At 43.3% G+C, this 22502-nt stretch overlaps 1 protein-coding gene across 1 annotated transcript; it reads left to right on the top strand.

Moving 5' to 3' along the window:
• Positions 1 to 320: 320 nt before the first annotated feature.
• GCM1 (glial cells missing transcription factor 1) lies at positions 321 to 15860 on the top strand. The gene is made up of 5 exons (XM_040983138.1): positions 321 to 389; positions 10900 to 11152; positions 12793 to 12905; positions 13995 to 14123; positions 15102 to 15860. The coding sequence occupies exons 1-5, from the start codon at positions 321 to 323 to the stop codon at positions 15858 to 15860; spliced, it is 1323 nt and encodes a 440-aa protein (XP_040839072.1).
• Positions 15861 to 22502: the final 6642 nt, after the last annotated feature.

Here is a 22502-nt window from a genome sequence, read left to right as displayed (position 1 = left end):
AGCCCAAATTACAGCGATCAAAGCAATGGTCACTGTGCTTTCAATTCCTGGGGGTCACCAATGGTTTCTGTCTTGTTTCTTAGTTGTATTTAGAACTTGCAAAAATGCCAGTGAAACAGACTTTTCTGTCAGATGAGTACTTGTTCTTATCACTGGAATGGTCAGTCTTCCTATTGTTTGTTTTGTTTTTAGCCCTGCAAATTAATCAGGCGTATGCTGCTTGTGTGAAGATCCAACTATATCAAAAACCTTGAGAGCAGAATACTCGAGCACGCCTGAAGGAGTCTGATAGAACCCCGTGGTGTCCTGTCCTTGTTATCATGGCACCGGATGACTTAGAAGAAAAAGAGGTGTTGAACTGGGATATTAATGATATGAAACTGCCACAGGTATGTTACCTGCTGTAGGACTGAGCCTTCAGCATTTGATTAAGATGCCTTGGGTATATTAAGCTGCTAGGACCTATGTGGAAATTGGTGAGGGTCCCACGGGTAAGCTTGCCTCCTACAAAGCTTCGCCTGAATGTCCAACTGGGGGATTTTAAGGATGAGGAACCAGGAGCTCTGGTTTGAGCCAGGCTTTATCTACCTCACCCCCTAGTCAGAAACTGAGGAAAACAAGTGCTTGCCAAGCTTCTCTTGCTAAGCTAATTTGGTTCAGATTGTTCTCACCCTGGCTGACTGGTTTCACAAAGTTGATAATGATTTTTTAAATGTTATATTTAATGATGCTCACCTAGTTGAGAAGGATACATGCCCACATGAATTCATACTGATTTCTTTGCTGATGGAGTGACTCTTAATCATGTGCAAGCCCCCAGGTGTCCTTATTTGTCTTAGTAATAGTTTTAAACTAAACCTATAATTGAAATGTTCTGGAATGTTCTAATGATAGCGCTCCAATAGAATATAGAACTTATAGAACTGTTCACAGCAGGCACCTCTGGGGGATTGCTCTGCAGACATAAGGTGACTTTCATGTCATTGTTTTCTTTGCCTTGCTCCTGGGCATTTGATTTGATAACTGAATTTGATAGAAAGTGTCAGTTGTTTGAGATGGATTTCCCATGTGTGTCACTCCTGACTTTCTCACCCTTCCCTCTGGGCATTGGAAGATGGTTTCAACAGAAACTCTTAGAAATGGTGGCCAGCGAGAATGAGACTAAGAGACCAGCAGTATTATCTTAAGAAAAAGTCATTCCAATCTGCCTGGGAAGGGACTACGGAATGTGAATCATCTGGAGCTGGGGAGATAGAGCAGTGAATCCACAATTTGGTTTTGCAATCATTCTAAGTCATTGTTCTGATTAATATTTTCATTTTTCTCTTAATGTTTTTCCTTAAATTCCCTCTATGTTTTTCCCTGGTGTTGAGGGGGCTAGAGGACAGAAAGCATGAGCTAGTTGTCATTCATTTAAGGAATTTTAAAGGCCAGTGTTGTGGTGTAGCTGGTTAAACTGCTGCTTGGAATGCCCACAACCTGTAGCAGAATGCCTAGGCTTGAGTCACATCTCTACTTCCAACTCAAATTTCTAACACACTTTGGCAGACAGCAGGTGATGGCTCAAGTAGCTGGCTTGCTGCCACCCATGTGGGACACCCAGGTGGGGCACCCAGGCTCTTGGCATTGACCTGGTCCAGCCCTAGTTGTTCCAATGCATTTGGAAAGCAGAACAGTGGAGGAAGATACATTGTTTTCTTTCTGTTGCTCTGTTTTCTTTTCTTCTCTCTTTTGATTTACTTTTATTTGAAAGGCAGAATTACAGAGAAAGGGGAAACAGAGAAAGATCTTCCATCTGCTGGTTGACTCCCTAATTGGCCACAATAGCATAGCTTGGCTGATCTCAAGCTAGGAGACAGGAGTTTATTCTGGGTCTTCCTTGTGGGTGCAAGGGCCCAAGGATCTGGGTAAACCTCCACTGCTTTCCCAGGCACATCAACTGGGAGCTGGATTGGAAGTGGAGTAGCTGGGCCTGAAACAGGCGTCCATAGGGATTGCTGGTCCCTCAGGTGGAGAACTAGCACGCCATGCTATGCTGCTTACTCCTGTTGCTCTACTTTTAAATACACAAGCAATAATAATAATAATAATAATAATAATAATAATAATAATAATAATAGAGTGGGTAAATAAATCATAACTAATTCCTGCAATAATCCATTCTAGGAATTTGTGTTTGCCATTGCTTTAAAAAAAAAAAAAGATTATTGAAAGACAAAGTTAGAGAGAAGGACAGACATCTTTCATGTAGTAGTTAATGCCCCAGATGGCCACAAAGGCCTGTGGTGGACTGCTAACGAATCCAGGTTTTAAGAAACTTTTCTTGAATCTTTCACATGGGTTCAAGGGCCCAAGGATTTAGGTCATTCTCTGGTGTTTTCCCAGGCGATTAGCAAGGAGTTAGATTGAAAGTAGAGCAGCCAGGACAGGAACCAGCACCCCTACAGAGTGCCAACGCCACAGGCAGAGACTCAGCCTTCTTTACTACTGCACTTTGCCTTTGCCTTTATAAGATAGTCCGATTATTGTAGCTAGCTGGGAGAAACTTAAAGAGGATTTTAATTGCTGTGGGCTTGAGAACCCATATTTTTGTCTATTTCTCCTTTTTTGATTACAGCCCTCAAATAGTAACTGTACATACAAGAAATCAAAGGCTAGAGGAAGCAGGTACATGCAGGACTTGCCAACATGGTGTTCTGGTGTAGAGTTTAACACTGAGTGTTAGTGTCCGGGCTTCTTAAAACAAGATCTGTATCACGCCACAGATCCATAAACAGGAAAGATTCAGTACCTGGAGGGAAATATGGAGTGCAGGCGAGTTCATGTTCCAACAGGAATTTCCAGAAAGAAAAACACTCTTAGCTTTCCAGGATATTAAGCTAAAATTTCAGAGAATATACACATTTGGTTTGGGGCATGCATTGCTCCTGGTTTATAAAAATAGTACTGAGATGACTCATGGAAACAGCTAAGTGTCCTTCAACTTACTACATATTTGAAGCTAATTATTAACTAGCAAACGCTTCTTAATTTCTGAGCAGAGACTACACCATCCTTTTGTAGGTTTATGTTTGCTCCAGAGTTGTAGTGAAAGCAAATTGAAGTAAAAATACAAAGCCTTGGAAACATTTCCGTGTATATCAGATTTTATATTTATTAGCATATCTGGATGCAGAGGAGTGTACTATGAAAAGCCTAGGACTTGGAAACACAAGCTTTGGATTTGAATTTCACCTCTGTTTCTTTGTATGTGTAGAGCTTGGTTACAGCAAAAATGAGATCCAACCAAGATATGACTATTTTTTTAAATTTATTTGTTTCACTTGAAGTCAGAGTTACAAACACAGAGAAGAAAATATACGAGAGAAGTTCTTACATCCTCTGGTTTACTCCCTAAATGGCTGCAATGGCCAGAACTGGGCTTGTTCAAAGCTGGGAGCCAGGAGCTTCTTCCAGGTCTCCTATGTGAGTGAGAGGGCCCAAGGCTTGGAGCCATCCTCTGCCACCTGCCCCGGCTATACGCAGGGACATGAATCAGATGTGAAGTAGCTAGGACTCAAACCAGCACCCATGTGGGATGCTGGCATTGCAGACCAGGATTAGAATGCTATGCTACCAAGTTGGCTCCTGAAAATATATATATATATATATCCTGAATATATATATATAATATATATATCCTGAATATATATATATAATATATATATAAAATATATTTTTAAGTAGTTCAAAGGATCAAATTCAGTGGCTTATTATTACAATAAATTTTTTCAATTTCACTTTCTGTCACATTTAGTTTTTGTGTAAACAACTCATACATTTTTAGTTTTACATTCTTTCTGGAATAATTACTAGCACAAGGACAAATTCCTTTTCTGATCACCCTCTCACATGTTTTTACTTTTCATTTATAAGAACTAATTTGATAATTTGAGTGATCAGCTGAGTACAGGGCTTCTGGTCTCAGAAACGCCACATCTCTTCCTATAATTCAGTTGTATCACAATTTACCTACTGATTATTGACAACAGTGAGCAATGATGTCCTTACTGGGACAGCAAACATTTTCAAGTGGCTGAACACAGCCAGCATGGTGGCAGCTTCAGAGGTGCCAGCTGTGTTCAGCTCCATGAAAGAACTCATGATCTGGGCTGTTAGATCATGACCAATGTCCAAACTAAATCAGTGCATGGAAAGAAATGCAGGAGGAATTAGAAAAGGAGTATGTGATTCGGTATGACTCTGGCACAGCCAGCGAGCCAGAGCCCTTAGTCAGTGGTTCTGATGATCGAGGCAAAAAGGGTGGGGGGTCCCAGTGTGAAGGTTCTCAGACGTCTGTGTGTGACGTGGTAGTACACAGGTGCTCACGGGGAGATTCAGGAGCTGTTGGCTGGGAAGATGGCTTGGAAGTAGGCTATCCCAAGAGGACTCATTCATTTTATAGGTCGTGAGAAGCTATTAGACTTGTTGGGCTGCAAAGCAAGATCAAATCCTTGAGGACAGAAAGACCCTGAGCCTTCCAGCTCTGCCTGTCCTCTGGGAAGGGTTTCCTTCCGCGACTTGTCTCATGTGCATGTTCCCTTTTTGCCAGCTGTAAGAGTCTTTGCAAATCTTTATTTCACTTCCTTCTGAGCACCCTCCTGCCTTGTTTCCACCCTCCCTTTTCCTTCCTTATTATTTTGTTCATTTTTAAATGACATAATTTCAGCTCTCTTAACAATCACAGGCTTAACCCTGCACTAAATAAAGAAATCAATAACAAGCAAGTAGGAAGAAAAAAAGAACATTGTTCCTTAAGACTATAGGCGAATCCTATAAATAATAATCAAATCTCAAATGTTCGTTTGAAATCTGATTATTTTGCTTTCAAATTGTAACAATCACTTCACATCTTAATGTAAAAGTCACCGTTCTCACATAGACCCCAGCTGAACTACTTTTCCGGTCGGTCCAACCTCACTCTCCCTGTTCTGGTCATGAACCTCCTTGCTTTCTTTCAGCACTAAGTGCTTTCTTCCCTTCAGGCTTTTAAATGCTGTCTCTTCCATCCAGAAAACTCTTCCTCCAGACAGTTTCACTTTCTTTATTTTTTTTTATTCGAATGTCATCTTATCAGAAAAACTCCATCTAACTATATCCTGTGCACTGCTTTGTTCTTTGCAGTATCTGATCTGAATTTATTTTTTTTATTCATTTGTTTGTTTTATATTTCCCCTCACTATCACAGAACTTTCCAAGGGAAGAAACTTTATCAAATCTATTAACTTATTTCCAGTACCTACAATAATGCAAGTGTGAATGAATCAGGAGATGAGTAAACTCAAGACAGGTGGCAGAAATTGGCTGGCGATTCAAGTAACCCATTCCTTCTTTCATGTTCATCAGCACCTAGAGTCTAAAAGGGAGCCATAATTGCTTCTCACTAGGGAAAAGGGTATATTTCACCATGCAGTGTTCTTAGAAGCACACTTTGAAAATGACACAGCCACTAAAGAGCCTATGGTCGTGAACTACCATATGCCTCAGCCTTCTGAATATTACACGATGTGATTTGAGCAAAATAGGGTATCAAACCTCGGTTTTTATTCTTTTTTGTCATCTAAGTATAACACCTAGGGGGCCATCCTAGAAAAGCAGGTATCAGTTTACTACCATCATTGATAACAGTCTTTATTCTGGGCCAATATTTTATACTTATTGTGCTTTTTCCTATTTATTTCTCCTAAATTAAAATTTATGAAATGCATCTAGAAAATTCTACTGTGAGTGCTTTGGGCTTGGCTTAGTCCAAGTAGCCAGTGCTGGGTATTGATTTGATCTTACCTTTGCTGAAAACGTGGATTACATGCTCCGCAAGGGCGTTATAGTTCTGGTGTTTCACCATGAGCTTTATAACTATTTGAGTTCCTTCAAAGAATGTTCGTGGTTGGTTGTGATTGGAATGAGCCAACTGCAGTAATCAGAGGTGCTCCAGTGCTACTGGGCTAACAGGGAAGGCATCTTCGAGATTTCATGTCAATCATAATTGAACTGTGTGATAGGGTCACATTGTCACTGGCCTGAGGACACAGCCATGGCTTCCTCCCTGGCACTCAGCATTATCCTTGGCCTCAAGGTCGTCCCCAGGACAGCTTGACCTCTCTGGGCTCCTGTACTCACTGAGGCCCCCATGATGAGGGCCAGGATTCTTTCACCTCTTCGTGCTCTGTGTGATGTGGGTGGGACTATTCCTGCATCTGTGCAGGCAGTTTCTGCTGTGTACCCAGCAGCAGGTCCCTTGCTTAGTTGAATGGAGAAAGCAAAAAGAGAAAACGCAAGAGGTAAGTGGCAGACAATTTTGTCCTGGTACAACTTGACCTAGTTTCTGTTTTCTGAGCAAAAAACGAACTTTGCCCCTAGTCTTGGTCCTTTAACTAAGCTAGGAAAAAGCAGGATTAGTTGAAGGAGTAATTTTTGAGCTGATACATGTGGATAAAGGTTTTTGAGTGGTTTGAGTTTTTCTCCTTGATGTTACCTGAAGTTTGATTTCTGGTTGGTCCAGACCAGTAAGTTCCTAAAAAGTGTGCACATTTTTTAATCAAAATGATGTTTTATTTTTTCCTTCCTTCTCATAAGCAGCATTTAATTTTGTATTCGACATGCTTAGAGATGTTCTATTTGTTACTCCTATTATATTTAGAAACACTTAGAAGGAATTAGTGAACCATTCATCTAACTTTAAAAACTGTTTAGCTATTTGCTTTATATGAACTAAAGGTATGAATGAAAATCTACTTTTGTCAAATAACAATAATGTAGACACTGATGCATTATTTTTAGAAATTTTATCATTAGCTATGCAATAGCATATATTTAAGTGTTCTGATATCAATATATTTAAAAAGTGGTTAAGTAAATGAAAATAAATATAATGTAAAGGATGCCTATGATTGTGTAGAGTTTCAGAGACTTTGAATGCATTGGAGGATAAATATCTTGGCAAAAAATAATGCACAAAAATGTCAGGCTCTCAATGATCAGACCCTTGAGACTATAAAATATAAATTAGTAAGATTTACTTGTTGGAAACCTTAGGAATATTCCCTTTCAATTATAAACTATTTAACCAAGAGGAAAAACAAAGAGTTACTCATGAAGAGTTAGAAATTAAAATAAACAAAAGTTCTAAAATGGAGAAACTATTTTATAGGGTTTTGCTACATAAGATTAAGAAATGATTATTCTTTCTTTTTAAATTTTGTCTCTTTGATACTCAGTGCTGTCATCCATTTGACCGAGGCTCTGAATTTTCTCTTCATTTGGATGTACAAAGATGTCAGAGATCCCTCTGAATGTCTAACTGAACAGATTTGGCATAGACAGGCACAAGAGTGGCTTGAGGCGAATGCATTGGATCTGTGTCATTTTCTTAAAGCCAAACTCATCTCTCGTTGTCAAACTCCTTACCACAATTTGCAGAGAGCAGGAACATGGGATGGGGAGGAGCATGACAGCAGAGGAGCTTGTCAACAAAAATGACTTCCAAGACTGGAGACCATCTCTTCTTCCACATGCAAAGTTGGAATATCTAAGATCCTCTCCCAAAAACCTTCCCCTCTGCCTGACCCAAGGGCTTAGTGGCTCCCAGCAGCTAAAGGGCCACTTGTCTTAAAAAGGTGAAAAGCTCAGCTTCCCTTTAAGTGGCGTTGTCTCAACCATCCTGGCATTCTTTGTGGGAGGAACAAGCCAGATCTACTGGTGGACGTTTATAGTCCAAATTACTGATGACGAGTTTTAATGCTTAACCTGCATTTTCATTCTTTCAAAAGATAAATTATCTTGCTTTCAGAGGCATTTCTGTGACAGAAAAGAAAGCACTTGTTGTGGCTTTTGGTCAGAACAAGGAAGAAAGAAAAGAAGAAGAAGAAGAAAGAGAGGGAGGGAGCGGGAGCGGGTGGTGCCCAGGGAGCATGTCCTACCCCAGGCATTAGCCCTTACCTAGCTAAAGATTACTGGGGAACTGAATGAGAGAGGGAAAGCTCCGGCAGAGGCAGACGGGACCATCAGCATTGCCATCTGGCTGCACCTGCCTCAGGACCAGCTACTTAGGCTGTCTGACCTGAGTGTATATGTCCTCCACTCCTGTAACTTACACTCTTCCCCTCATCTTCTTGGCTAGTTCCCCTTTCTGTAACACAGCCATCACAATAGAGCTCCCTAGGGCCAGTCTCTCATTGCGCTAAGAAGTCAAGAGGTGTAGCATACAAGCTTTTATTTTGGATTTCTGTCTCGCATTCAGTTTGGCAAGGATTACAGTGTGATGTGCCCTCTCTTGGGTCATCTCGCTCCTGAAAGCCAGTGGCCATGCAGTCACACTGGTCAGTTGAGTATGACCTCCACTTTAGCCGACAGACAACTCTGTGCCAGGCAGTTATGCTTTGTGTGTGTTAATTCATTTGGTTTTCATACATGCTTCCTAATGCATATATAATGTAAATGTATCCATGAACTGCACTGAAACAGTGAACATGGCTGTGGTTCAATACAACTTGATTTACAAAATCCAACAGGGTCTGAAGTTGTCCCACAGGTCTTAGTTTGCAGTCCTCAGCTCTAAACCACTCAATAATCCACTTCCCATAGACACGAAACTTCCCACTTCAGTTTCTGTGGCAGCCACTTCCAACAGATATTGTGCTAGAGGCTCTATTGCGTACGATACATGTATTCTTCATGGCACTGTTGGGAAGCAGGTTTTATCAATGTTCCACTTCAGAGAAGCACAAAACAAAACTTCAGAGTCCACGTCCCTTGTCTAGAGCCCCATGTGATAAAGTTCTCTGGCACTGACGAAACTTGAAGTTTTACTCAATCAAAGCTGTGTTCTCCTTCTGTGATCTTTTGTATTTTCTCATATTCTTTTATAAGAGATGCATTTTATTTTTCTTAGAAGGCAGAGTGACACAGATAAAAAGAGAGAGAGATCTTTCATCTGCTGGTTTACTCCCCAGATAATCAGAATGACCGGGGCTGCTCCAGGCTGAAGCCAGGAGCCTGGAGAAGGGATGCTGGAATCATAGGCGGCAGCTTGACCCGCTGCACCATATTCTCATATTCTCGGCTGTACTTTCTTTTATCATTATTAGTTTATTTATGTTTAATTGATCCCTAATTTTAATGTATTATAAGGTAGGATGTGAAAGTATTACAATGATCAAATCAGGATAATCAGCATTTTATTTTTTTTCACAAGGATGACAATTTTACTTACCTGTGTGTGAATGAATGTACTTTACATGTAAGAGACAGGTGTGTTGATATAAGTAAATAAACTTTTTTAGAATATTTTAGAAAATTAACCTCTAGCTCATCTATGCCTTCTTCTACCTTTATTTTTTTAATCAGCATTTTATAACTCTAAGCTTTCATCATCTCTTCCTCTCAAGAACATTCACAAATCCTCTCTATGCTGTTTTTTTTCCCGGGAAAGCAGAGGACAGGCACTCTAATCTCTTTTTCGGGACCTGTCTGCCCTTCCAGACCTCTGTCTGAAAGCCACACACTGGGCACAGCCGATTTGATGCCGAACTTCTTGATGAGCCTCACCCTAAGAACCAGGCAGGATCTGTCAGCTACAGTTTCTCTGCCACAATGCAGAGACTCAATGCAAGAGAAGCCAGACCAACAGCAGCTACCTTTCAGAGCTCACAGCACACAAAGTGCTTTGCTGTATGTTTCATATATATTATCGTATTTAATCTTTGGAGCATCTTTTGTGTTAGGTAGAGCTCGGTATCCCTACTTGGTAAATGAAAACAAACAACCTATAAGAACTGAATGCCCTGTGCTACCAATCTTTCATTATTATGATTTTTGTGATTATTTTTATTTTATTGTAGTAAAAAAAAAAAAGCCAGAACATTTATCACTTAACTGCTTTAAATGGACACCATAGTAGTGGTTGCATTTTGCGTATGGGTATGCAGCTGGTCTCCAAAACTTTCTTATCTTGCAGAGCCAGAAGTCTGTGTGTTGAACACTAGTTCTCTTTGTGGCTGATCTTTTATAGGAGAGGTTAACCAGACGGGCAGCCCCAAGAAACAGTGCCACTCCTGGCAAGAGCAATAGAAGCTTTCGGTCAAAAAACTCAGAATATAGAGCTAGACAATCTGCACAGGGGAGGATCCTGCTCTCTGTCTTCCTGAACCAGGGCATTCCGGTTTTTCCACTGCTTATCTCTAGTGATCGTGGAATGAACCATTATCTTACCATGCTGCCACACTGCCTTCCACCATTATTGTGTAACAGCATAATGTTGCTTCACCCTCAAAGATTCTACTGAAAAATACTCATTACTTTGATCACCATAAGCCAGAGAAAACATCAATCAGCCCCAATCAGTGGGGCTAACTCATGGCCCATTTTGGTCCAGTGTCCAAATCCTCAAGAATACAGCAGTCACTTGACCACCATGATGCTGTGTACTCTGTCAGGATCAAATTTAGGTAGATCTTTTGCTCATCTCATTTGTTGTTGGTTTTTGGAGAGGTGCAGAGTTAAACCCACAGACATCCATTGGTTCACTCCCCAAATGCCCACAACAGTTAGGGCTGAGCCAAGAATTCAGTCATGGAGTTTCCATATTTGTGGCAGGAATGCACATACTTGAGCCACTGCTAGCTGCCTCCCAGGTATGCATTAGCAGGAAACTAGAACCAGGGCCCAAACAGGGACTTGAAGCCAAGCATCCTAATGTGGGATGCAGGTGTCCCAAACATCAACTTAACCACTTGGTCAACTGCCTGCCCTCTTGCTCAGTCCCTGATGCTCCATGTCTGTTGACTTCACAGTGGTGGACGGTTGTTGTTTTTTTTTTTTTCTAGCTGAAACTAAAATAGCATTCTTTTTTGTCTCTATCAGAATGTGAAAAAGATCGACTTGTTCCAGGAGTGGCCTGATTCCTATGTGAAGCATGTCTACAGCTCTGATGACCGGAATGCGCAGCGGCATCTGAGCAGCTGGGCCATGCGCAATACCAACAACCACAACTCCCGCATCCTCAAAAAGTCATGCCTTGGCGTGGTGGTGTGTGGCCACAACTGCTCTACAGAAGAGGGTCACAAGATCTACCTGAGACCTGCAATCTGTGACAAAGCCAGGCAGAAGCAACAACGTGAGTGGGATGTGGCAGCAATGGCAGGGAACGTGACATTTATTTGATAGGCTGTATGTCCTGGCATACCCCCAAGGACCAAGTCAGAGGAGTGTAGTTGAAAGAAAGGCTGCTGCAACACATCCAGCTTGTTGAGAAGGAAGCTGCCAGGCCCCTTGTCTGCCAGAGCTCATTTGGCAGGAGTACCCATCAATAAACATCTTCCTTGGGTTAAGGCACTAACTCAAGGTCCCTTTTAAAAGGAAGATGCATTACTCAGAGGACTAGCATGAATTGATTAGCAAATTGGTCCTTTAGAGAGCTGCACAAATGCTTTTTGATCTGGAGTAAAAACAGTGGGACCAATATGAATTTAAACTCAAGTCTGCCATCAGCTAGGCTCATTATATGCTGAGATTTTGTTTTTAACAAATCACATCATTCTGTAGACTATAAAAATAAATATATTCAGTAGGTTCCCTGTATCTTACTCCATGTCAGAGCTCAAGTTACTTCATATAATTTCAACCCTGGCTATTAGGGCAGAGCTGTTATCATTGATTTGAACTTTAGTGACAATACTGTGGCTGAGTTTTCTTTCCCATGAGGCTTTGCTCTTGACCCTTAGTTCTTATTGTGAAGTAAGTGAATTTCCCGTTCTTTTTTGCCAAAGTTTCAAGAACCAGCAAGCAGGTAGCGAGAGATTCTCTGCTTAGGAAAATGCTTCCAAACTGACCAATGAAACACCCCAGTTGATAGGCAACTGCTTACTTAACTCTATCCATGTGTGAGCCTAATTAGGATCATTATCATGGCCAGCCCTCCTAGGGTCAAAGCTGATACCCAGTGGATAGCAGCCCTTGAAACCACCCATGGGGTAGGCATCTGTTAGGAAGCCCATATTCCATAACAGAGTGCCTGGCATTGTTTCCTGGCTCTGCTTTCCATTTCTAGCTTTCTGGCAGTGCAGATCCCACAGGCCACAGGTGATGGTTCAAGTAGTTGGGTTTTTTGTCTGTTTATTTCTGTTTTTGCTTTTTATTGGCAAGACAGATTTACAGAGAGAAGGAGAAACAGAGAGAAAGATCTTTCATCCTCTGGTTCATACTCCAAGTGGCTGCAATGTCTGGAGCTGAGCTGATCAGAAGCCAAGAGCTAGGAGCTTCTTCAAAGTCTCGTAAATGGGGAGAGGGTCCCAAGGTTTTGAGTCATCCTGTACTGCTTTCCCAGGCCACAGGCAGGGAGCTGGATAGGAAGAGGGGCCGCTGAGACATGAACTGGCTCCCATATTGGATGCTGCTGCTCACAAGGCGAGGATTTAGTCACTGAGTCATTGGGCTGGGCCCAAGTAATTGAGTTCTTACCACCTACTAGAAGGCCTGACTTGAGATCTTGGCTTCTGGCTCTGGTCCCAGTCCAGTGATGGTCATTGTGGTCATTTGGAGAATGGATGGAGGATATGTATTTCCTCATTTCCTAGGATAAATGGGCAACAGGGAATTAAATTTGTTTTTTTAAAGAACATTTTCTTAAACTGTGGCCAGGTTTTACTCTGTGCTATCTTGGATTCAAGGCTACAAGCATCAAGGTAGGACAGGCTTAGGGGTCCACCGGGGTGGCCCTGGTGGCACAGGTGATCACTTCGCTCTGTTGCCTTGCAGGGAAGCGCTGTCCCAACTGCAATGGGCCTCTCAAGCTCATCCCGTGCCGAGGCCATGGAGGCTTCCCAGTCACCAACTTCTGGAGGCATGATGGCCGCTTCATCTTTTTCCAGGTTGGATTTGAGTTCATTCTGTGCTTCTGCTTCTCTTCCACTTCACAAATATTGGCAGCATTTCCTAATAGGGGAGCCTTACTAGAGACTAGGGACACACAGGTGAAGGAGCTCACCCCCTGGCTCACATGCTAGTATCCCACAGTTCAGTGGAGAGTTAAGGGCCTGGCGAGTCCTGGGAGGAGCCAGGCTGAGTGCCTAGGGACCAGAGGAGAGCTGGCAACCGATGTGGTTCCAGCAGGTGAACACACTGCTGCTCGCCTGCTGTGCTGAGCCTGCCACTGAGTTTGCAGCCTTCCACAAAACTGAGTTTGAAATCACAGCTCTGACTTAAGAACTTGTGCTGTAAGCTTTCTGAACAAGTGGCTTTCCTCCCCCAAGGCTCAGCCTTCCCTAGTAAGTAAAACAAGCACTAATTTTACCTGCACAGAAGCACCTAAGAATGGACCCTTAGCTATTAGCCAGCCGACTATAGATAAATGGGTTCCCTATTTGTAATATGTGTCCATTTCTATGATTGTAACTATTCCCACCATGGCTGACTTGAAGTTGTCAGCTAAATTTTCAACAATTAATCAGCTCGCAAAAACTTCTGGATGGTTTTACTATTGGCTTTCAACTTGATTGGTTCTAACTAGGAGAATGGTAGGGTAAAATTCCAAGTCCCTCATTAAATAGCAGACTTTACTCAGAAGTTTGAATCCCTTCTGTGACTTAGCTTCAGATTCTGTAAACTTGCTACAATAACCATGGGATGTACCTCAGTGGTTGTGCTGAAGATTGCACGAGATTAAGTACACACTGTATAGACAAGAGCCCTGTTCTTACTGAAGGAACCATTTAGTGTTGCTTGCCACTACTACGTAGCTTAGCTGGGTAGGTGGGAGGCACCACAAGAAGAAGTAGCACCATCAGCATGGGCAGGTGGACAGGGAGGAGCTGTCTGGCTACCTGGATTTACTCAAGTTCATTATGATAGGCAATTATAGCACACCAAGTCAAGTGGCAGGACACAGAGCAAAGAAGTACACATCTGCTGTAATCTGGTGACTTACTTTGTTTCCTTTTTGTTTCTTCATCTCCTCTAAGTCCAAGGGAGAACATGATCATCCAAAACCAGAAACCAAGCTGGAAACTGAAGCGAGAAGAGCCATGAAGAAGGTGCACACAGTGCCTTCCTCCATCTCCCTAAAGCTGAAGAAGAGCCCAGACACGAGGGTAACCTTTCCTCTAACATGTGCATTTGGCAGCCCTTCGTAGATGTCCTTCCTCTATTTTTTTAAAAAAAGATATTTTTGTTTGTTTGTTTTCAGTTGAAAAGCAGAATTACAGAGAGAAGGGGAAAGACAATGAGAGAGAGGTCTTCCATCTGCTGGTTCACTTCCCAGATGGCCGCAATGGCTGCAGCTGAACAGGTCTGAAACTAGGAGCCTGGGGTCCTTTTTGATCCCCCACATGGGTGTAGGGACCCAAGCAACTTAGTTTCTTTGCCAAGCACAGCAGCAGGGAATCGAAAGGGAAGCAGTGCAGCCTGGACTTGAACCAGAGCCTGTATGGGAGGCTGACGTAACAGCTTACCTGCTATTCAACAGTGTTAGCCCCATTTCCTCCATTTTTAAATCAAATTTTCCACATGTCTTATTTATGATCCAACAAAATTCTTACAAATTCAGGGAGAAAAGGTGTCAGAAGAAAAAAACCAAAACAAAACAAAAACCGAGAATCACATTCTATCAGACACCAACAGGAACTAAAAATAATTGAATTATTATATAAATAAATAAAAACAGAAAAACCAAGTAGAGAAATGAGACAGAGATCCTGATAGCTATACTAAGTAAAATACAAATTTTTGCAGCTCTGGTTTGACTTTTTAAAGTAGCTTCATGTAAGCTTCTCAAAAAGGCTGTCAGGGTGGCCGATTTGTGTTGGCGCTTTGACCTGTCAAGCACCCTGCCATCCCCCTCGGCTGGGCCTGCTCAGCAGCTTCCTGCGGAGATGGAGGAAGCCTTTGCTTCCTTGTGTCTTGGGTGGTTGTGGTAAAACTGCTCTAAGTGCGCTTCAAGTACGTGGGGAGTGAGGAATGTCTGACAAGTGTGTGCTAGCACAGAGTAGCTCGCACTGTCTGTGCTAGCTGTGGGCACTGGCTTACTGACATGTAACTTACTGACATGTGCTTTCCATTTTTCTCTCCAGCCTCTTCCATGTGAAACTCAAAGTCAGGCAGGTTTGCCTATAACTTGGTCTTTCCAAGAGGGTGTCCAGTTGCCTGGCACGTACAGTGGACATTTAATAGCTAACACTGCCCAACATACCTCTCTGAATGATTGCTTCCCCTTCATGAGTTATGGTCCAGGGGAACCTACCAACCTGGCAGACCCGGCTTCTATGCTGGACCCCACCATGTTCTATGAAAAATGCAAATTTCCCACCAGTAGGATCTACAACAACGGAGATCTGCTCCAGCCTTCTGTCTCAGGAGTCTACCCGAATTACGACGATCTGCAAACCTGGAGCAAAAATGCAGCTCTAGGGAGAAAGCCTCTTAATGACAACTGCTTTTCCAACTACCCCTTTTCTCTGACCGGCTGGCCTTGTGACTTCTTTCCTTCCCAAACCTCTTCTGAAACCATTTCCCAACAGATTCCACTGGAGCCACCTGTAGCCAAAACTGGCTGCCACCCTTTGTGGCCAAATGCAGGAGGAGATCTGTATGAAGAGAAAGTGTCTATGGAGTTTAACGGCTATGTCCCTCCCTTCATGTACCACTCACCCCAGGAGGATCCTTTTCTCCTCACCTATACTTCTCATCCTCACCAGCAATATTCACTGCCAGGCAAGAGCAACAAGTGGGATTTTGATGAAGATATGATGTGCATGGATTTGGATCACTATAACAGTGAAATGTTTCTAAACCTCTGTTCTCAATTAATACACCCACACACTCACATGTAGGAACATACGCACATCCAAATGTCTGGGGAAATGGTTGGAAGAATTGGCTTAGGAAAAAAGTTTAAAACCTAGCTACAAATCAGTAGAAATCATGGCATGCCGTGGTCCAGGCTTGTTTCCTCTCACAAGCAATCTTGGTGATTCCTCCTCTATGCTAGCATTTCCTTTCTTAAGTAGACTGGAAATTTGTTCAGTCTTGGGGTTGCCTTGGTTCCCTGCCTCCCGCCCCTCACCTAATGAAGATGCCTCTCAGTGCCTCAGTTATCCCTTGAGTTTTCCTTGTCACCGATGCATCTCCATCAGAGTGGAGATGTGAGAAGCTCACCTGCCTTGCATCTTCTCTATGCCTTCTGGGAGACTGATAAGGAAAGAAAAGGAACTGGGTGGAATAGCTGAAGGTTCTGCCCCCGAAGATTCTATACTTTGTCTGATCCTGGGGTTCATTTCTAAGAGAGATGCTTTCCACTTGACTTCTAAGACCGGCCACACAAGAACATAAACTAATGTTATTTCCGAAAGACAAAGAACAGCAACATCAAGTGGTCACATGAAGAGCAAGTCCAGGAGTAGTCGGTGGCTTCATCGTGTCTTCTCTCCTTCTCCGTCCTCGGTGATTCCTTCCACCAGGACTTTGATTTTGTGCTCTTTATCTTTCCTCTCAATGGCACCAAACTCAGTGCCAGGTTTTTAATAGGGGGAAAAGGTGTTTGTTTAGAAAAACATTTGTGTAGTTAGTACGGCCATGTGTATTTAGGTTGGCCAGCATGCATTTGAATACAAGTTCCTGTTCTTTGTTGAAGTACTTTATTATTATAATAAAGATGACTCTAGATATGAAACCTGGAAAGAACCTTACAAATAAAAAAGCTATTTTCAAAAGTAAATTATCTTCTGTTGGATTATTTAGTCTAAAGCCAAATTTATTTATTTATTTATTTATTTATTTATTATTCATTATTTGAAAAGGCAGAGAGAGGGGGAGAATCTTCCATATTCTGATTCCCTCCCAAATGCCCTCAGTACTCAGAACTAAGCCAATTTGAAGCCAGGAGTAGCAGAGACCCAAACACTTAAGCCATCACCTGCTGCTGCCTGGGGTACACACTAGCAGGAAGGCAGAATAAAAAGCAGAACTGGGACACAAACTTAAATTCTACTGAGAGGTGGGTATCCCAAGCACAGTCTTAAGTGCTATGCTAAATGCTTGCCTGGTCTTTTGTTTTGCTTAGATGCTAACAAGTGCACTTAGTACAAAATTCAGAAGGGATGAGCTTCTTGTTTCCTTTTTCAAAGATCGGAGGCATTCTCTGTATAGACAGAGGGCCTTCTGAATTGTCATTGAAACTGCATGATTAAACTGCATATTATGAATGGATTTCAAAAATTTTTGCACTAGAATAAATTTACCTTTTAATTCCATTTCTCATAAGCTTTTTGATGTGCCATTGTATGTTCATAATGGACATAAGATGTATTATATGTAAGATGTATAAAAGTCATAAATATACATATATTTTACATAGACCATTTGCACACACATAAGCCATTGTGCAGATTAATTTCTAGCACAGCTTCTGTCATTGTAGGGTACAATTTGAATGCTTAGTTCTTAAGAGCTTAGAAGACTGCAGCTGCCTCATTTTTTTTGTTTTTGCTTATTTATTATTTTTTTAATTTTGATGATCTTTTACATAGTTGATTAGGGCTCAGAGGGTCAAAGGCTACAGGAAAATGGGTAAGACCACTGTTTCCACATTCTCTTTTTTTCCTTCCTGTATCAGAGGAAAGAAGAGAGACAAAGGGAGAAGTCACACCCACCCTCTCAACCATCCCAAGGTCCCCTACGTGGGGTATGTTCCGAGGGCACTGCTCAAATTCTGAGGTGATCCCAGATCAGATTCTTGTGTGTTTGCCAGTATAGGGTCTGGCTCAGACTGTCACGCCAGTCAGCCTATGCATGTGCTGGTGGTTGCAATTGCTGGGTCAGTTCTGTTTCCAGGCCTGTCTTCCACACAAATCAATGAATGTTGGAGCACAGCCTGATCCTGCCAACCAAATAATCGGCCCTCATGCAAACCATTAGGAGATGCAGCCTAGTCAGAGCGACCCACAATAACCCCCACCAGGCCCTGCCTGTGCCCTAGTTCCTGTGCTTACATGTATGTACAGCAGACTGGTTCAGTCTGTCCCACAACCCATTCAGCTCTCATACATGTCAATGAGCATTGAAGCCTAGTTCAACCCAATCAGCCCCACTATCCAGCCCATACATGTGCCAGTGGGTGCCACTCTCTGTCCAGCCATGCCTACCCCCATCCTGGTTCTCATGCTCACCAGACTGAGTGGCAACCCAAGAGAGAGGTGCCCACTGTTTCCCTACTGGGCCCACTCTCACACCCGGGTCATGCACTCTCCAGGGGGTTCTGCAGTTTGGCTTGACAGAATTAGCTCCCAGTGCCAGCATCTGCCAGCTGATGCTGCTGCAGAGCCTGATCAACCCATACCCACTATGACTTATGCATGCACCAGAAGTAATAGTAAATACATCCTGGCTTTTCCCTGATCCACCTCACATGACTGCCTCATTAAAAGGCAGCGAGGCTATATCCTTGGCTTGGTCAATGAGAGAATGGGAGCAGTACGTCAGGTTAGGGTACTGCCAACCTCGATTCCAGATCACATCTTCCCAGCCACTGCCTGATTCTGTCAACCAGACCATGTGCAGTAGTCTACCAGAAAGGGTCCTAGCCAGACTGGACCTGGCATGGGGGCACGGCTGGAAGGAGGAGAGGCTGTCTTGGAAGTTACTTGTGTTCTCCAAGTTCAAGGTGGAGATGAGAGAAGGAGACTACAAAAAGGGACTATTGGGATGTTTGAGAGAGATAGGATGGAAAATAAAAACTAGCCATTGTAATTGGCAAGAAAAAGATGGGATGAGCATTTGGCCTAAAGATATGATGCCATTTGAGGTATCCACATCCAGTAGTAGAGTGTCTGGGTCAGAGTTCTGGCTCTACTTCTGATTCTGGCTTCCTAATTTAAATAATTTGGCTTGTTTCAATGAACTTCCAAAATGATGGGATACCATTTTCAAGCAGAGCTATCTCACAGGGATTCATTCTGGTGTTCAGAATACCAAGAAGAGCCTCAGCCTCTGCCAAGAATCCCTCGCTTGAGAGTCAGTGTTGTCTGTGAGAAAAGCTAAACTCTCAAGCTCTCAGGTCCTGTAGCGGGTTTTTAATTCACCACGACAAGAGCTCCACAGAGGCCACCCACCCTGTCTCCACCAGGAGGGAAGCACACACACCCCAGGAAGTTTGTTTTCTAGCTCAACTGGGCTGTGCTGACCAGTGGGGGCGGCAGGGGGGAGAGCTATTTTGGAAATCTAAGCATCTAGGGTTAAGTCTGGAGCTGTTTTTGATGTGTCACAGAGAAGCTGTGTTTCCTTTTGGCAGGAAATAAGACACAATAATTGGAGACAACTAGCTCTTTCAGGTGGCAGCAGGGTGAGTTTCAAAGGCCCAGCAGTCCCTGCTCCCTCATGCTCCTTTTGTGTGATGGCAGGTCAACAATTCTCTTCTCATGAGTACAACATAACAGAAGCAGGTCTTGTCCTCAGAGGAGAGGGCAGAGCTCGCATCTTGTTTCCTGGCAATGGGGGCTCTTCATCTGTCTTCAGCAGGTTGTCTACAGACCATGCTTCCCAGCTATCCTGGGGACACGTGGGCACCTGATTTCGTTGTCCGGGTGCTGGAGGAGCTGATGGCCATGAGCTGTGGAAGCTCCTTCTGAGAGGCGGGAGAAGAGATGGACTACTCTGATGTTTTTTCCTGGAAGTATAAACTGCACCAATGATGTGTTAAATGCTTTATGTGCCTTATCTTTCTCAGTCCTGAAAACATTGACATAGAAAGTGTTGCTTTCCTCATTTCACAAACAAGGAAACTGAGCTGTGTGTTATTAAGTGACAAAGACCCAGAGGAGAATGTGGACTGAATGTGGACTGAGTTGAGTCACCCAGGCTTGGACAAGTGCCATTTCTAGGAGGAGTCTTCAAATGTCTTTCTTTTCAATCTTGGTAAAAAATTATCAAGGCAACCTGAGCTCCAAGGGTAACTACAGGGTGTCTGCTGTTACAGGTATGGCTCCTGAGGAAAAGAATGAAGAAACTCCAAATATTCTCACAAAAAGAACCCTGAAACTTTCATTATGAGAATTATCAACTGAGGGGAGAAAAGGGGGAATGTGTGAAAAGTCACATGTGTTGTATGCTACTTATGCAGTTGGTAAAAAGAAATGGGAGTTTATGTCAGATTCTTACAGGCCAGGAGTCTTGCTGAAAGTGTTATTTACCACCATAAGGCTTAGAACAAGGTCTTCCCAAATCATTATCCCTGTTCCGAAACAGGATGTGTGTTCTGATTTGTCTGACACCCTCATGCACTTCTTCGGCCTGTGGGTATATATGCTACCACATGGAAAAGAGTCACCTTAATTCTATGGAAAGTTTATTTTTATTGCATTCTAATGTTTCAAAATGAAGGAGCCATATCTCTTTATTTGTGGATCTGTTTAGTGCAGTAATGCTCATTCCTTTGGTAAGCCAGGCCTCCCTAAAGTCAGCTGTTAAAGCAGTCACTTGTTACACAATGCAGAGCACACAGGGATTCAGAAATCAGGACAATGTCAGTTGGCCAGGGTTTTCAAGGGCTCTCAGGCCTGTGGGTTGCTGCTGGAAGTTCAGTTCCAAATGACGTTGCCTCCCTGAGTATTTCCGGGAGTCCCAAGCACTATGTGACAGGTTGAAGTCAGATATCTCTCAGGGTCAATCACTTAGCTGTTGGGTCAGTTTGTCCTGGGTCTTCTTCCACTGCCATGTCACACTCCAACTGCCTTCTGCTTGCTGGACCCTGGAGCCCTTGAGGCCTTAGAGGGTGTGGCTCACAGGCAATCAGAGCCACTGTTTGCAGCTCCTGGCTTTGTCCTCTGGCTGCAGGGGCTGAGCTTCCTTGTGCCTACTCTGCTCACTTCCACTGATGGTGCCTCCCACCCGTCTGCCTTGACCCGCCAGGGCCCTTGTTCACTCCTCTTCCATCCACTGCTGACTGATGAGTGCTCACAGCAGCATGGGAATGCTAGCCTGGCCCATTTTCTGACTCTGTCAGGGTGTGGAGGGTGGATTAGTACATGGCTATCCCCTGCTCTTATCTGTTGACACTCAGCTGTCTCCACTAGAGTAAACGCAGGCTCTCTCCTTCTCACACATGGCCCTTCCTAAGGCAATCCTACTGCAGAGATGCTCGGTGGCAGCCACTCAGAGCTGGAGGGCCAGACAGGAGGCATGGGTGGTTTTCCTGCCTTCAGTTTTTTTGAGGACCCAGGTCTCAGTGCTAAGCCTGGCTGGTCTTTCGCCTTCTGAGTGGTCATGGGAGCCCATTCTTCTTTCTCACAAAGAAGGATGGATTGCCATGTAGCAGGACAGTCTGGCAAAGTGGCCAAATATACCTGTATTCCAAGCAGATGAGCTGGTTTGTATTTGCCATATGGGGCTTGGAATCCAAGGGCTATGGTCGAGTTCCTACAACATCCAATGACATTTATGAAAGTTCTACCATTATGCTACCAAAGCTGCCTCTGGAATGCATTGAACAATGATTCATTTTTTTCTCAAAGATTTATTTATTTGAAAGAGTGACAGAGAAAGAGAGAGAGAAACCTAGCACCTTTCTGACCAAAGCAAGACCATCCACCAGAGGCCCCCACACAGACCTGTTCTTTCTCTTTCTTTTCCTCCTCCTCTCCCTCCTCCTCCTTCTCCTCTTTTTCTGCCTCCTCCTTCTCATGCTGCTTCTTTGATTGCTAAAGGTGGGCTCCAATCTAAGTGTGGATTGAGTATTTATTGGTTGGATCAGGGCCTGTGACTTCTTGCCTAGCTCTCAGCACAGAGGTTTTGTTAACTACAGGGATAATTCAACCCTTTGTGACTTAGGGTCTCCTCTTTGGCTTTACCCTTTGCCACCCCCTTAACTTAAAACGTGAATCTTCACGGAAGAACTGGGCTAAGGAAGAGATCCTGGAGTCTAATAGGCTACATCAAAAGCTTTGGGGGGACTTGACTTCAGTTGTGGTTTCTCCTGCTGGATTCTATGGTCTTGGTGTTAGCAAGAGCAGCCAGGGCTTAGGGTGGAGATGCAGAAAGAATTCCAGGTTTGGATGTGGAAACATACTTTGGATGCAATAAGTTCCTTAGAAACCATCAAAGCCCAGGATGTTGCTTGCATCACTGTTATTGTTTTGTAAGCACAAAATTCTTGGAATTTCACTCTCTCCATCTCTCTCTCTTCTTCCCTCTGGTTTCTGACTGCCATTGTCTATATTACACCATCACTTTGTGGATGAGCTCTACGCCTGGTAGCTTGTTTTGGACTACCAAGTCTGAAATATACAGCAGAAGCAGCAGTGAAATGCTGGCCACTAAGGTTGAGATCTCTACCCTCGCCTCCCAGCACAAGGCAGCCAGGGGTGCAAGGCAGGTTGGAGCAGAAAAGTTAAGGATTGAGCAACCACTTAGGTGAGGTCACTTGGCGCTGCCTCCAGAGTGTGCTATTAGCAGAGTAAAGCAGCACAACAGGCCTGCGTTAG

Source organism: Ochotona curzoniae, unplaced genomic scaffold, assembly GCF_017591425.1.
Source record: "Ochotona curzoniae isolate NIBS_2020 unplaced genomic scaffold, NIBS_Ocur_1.0 contig_3819, whole genome shotgun sequence".
Lineage (NCBI taxonomy): Eukaryota > Metazoa > Chordata > Mammalia > Lagomorpha > Ochotonidae > Ochotona > Ochotona curzoniae.
The sequence above is the reverse complement of the archived record's forward strand: the minus strand, read 5'-3'. Positions and strand labels throughout refer to the sequence as shown.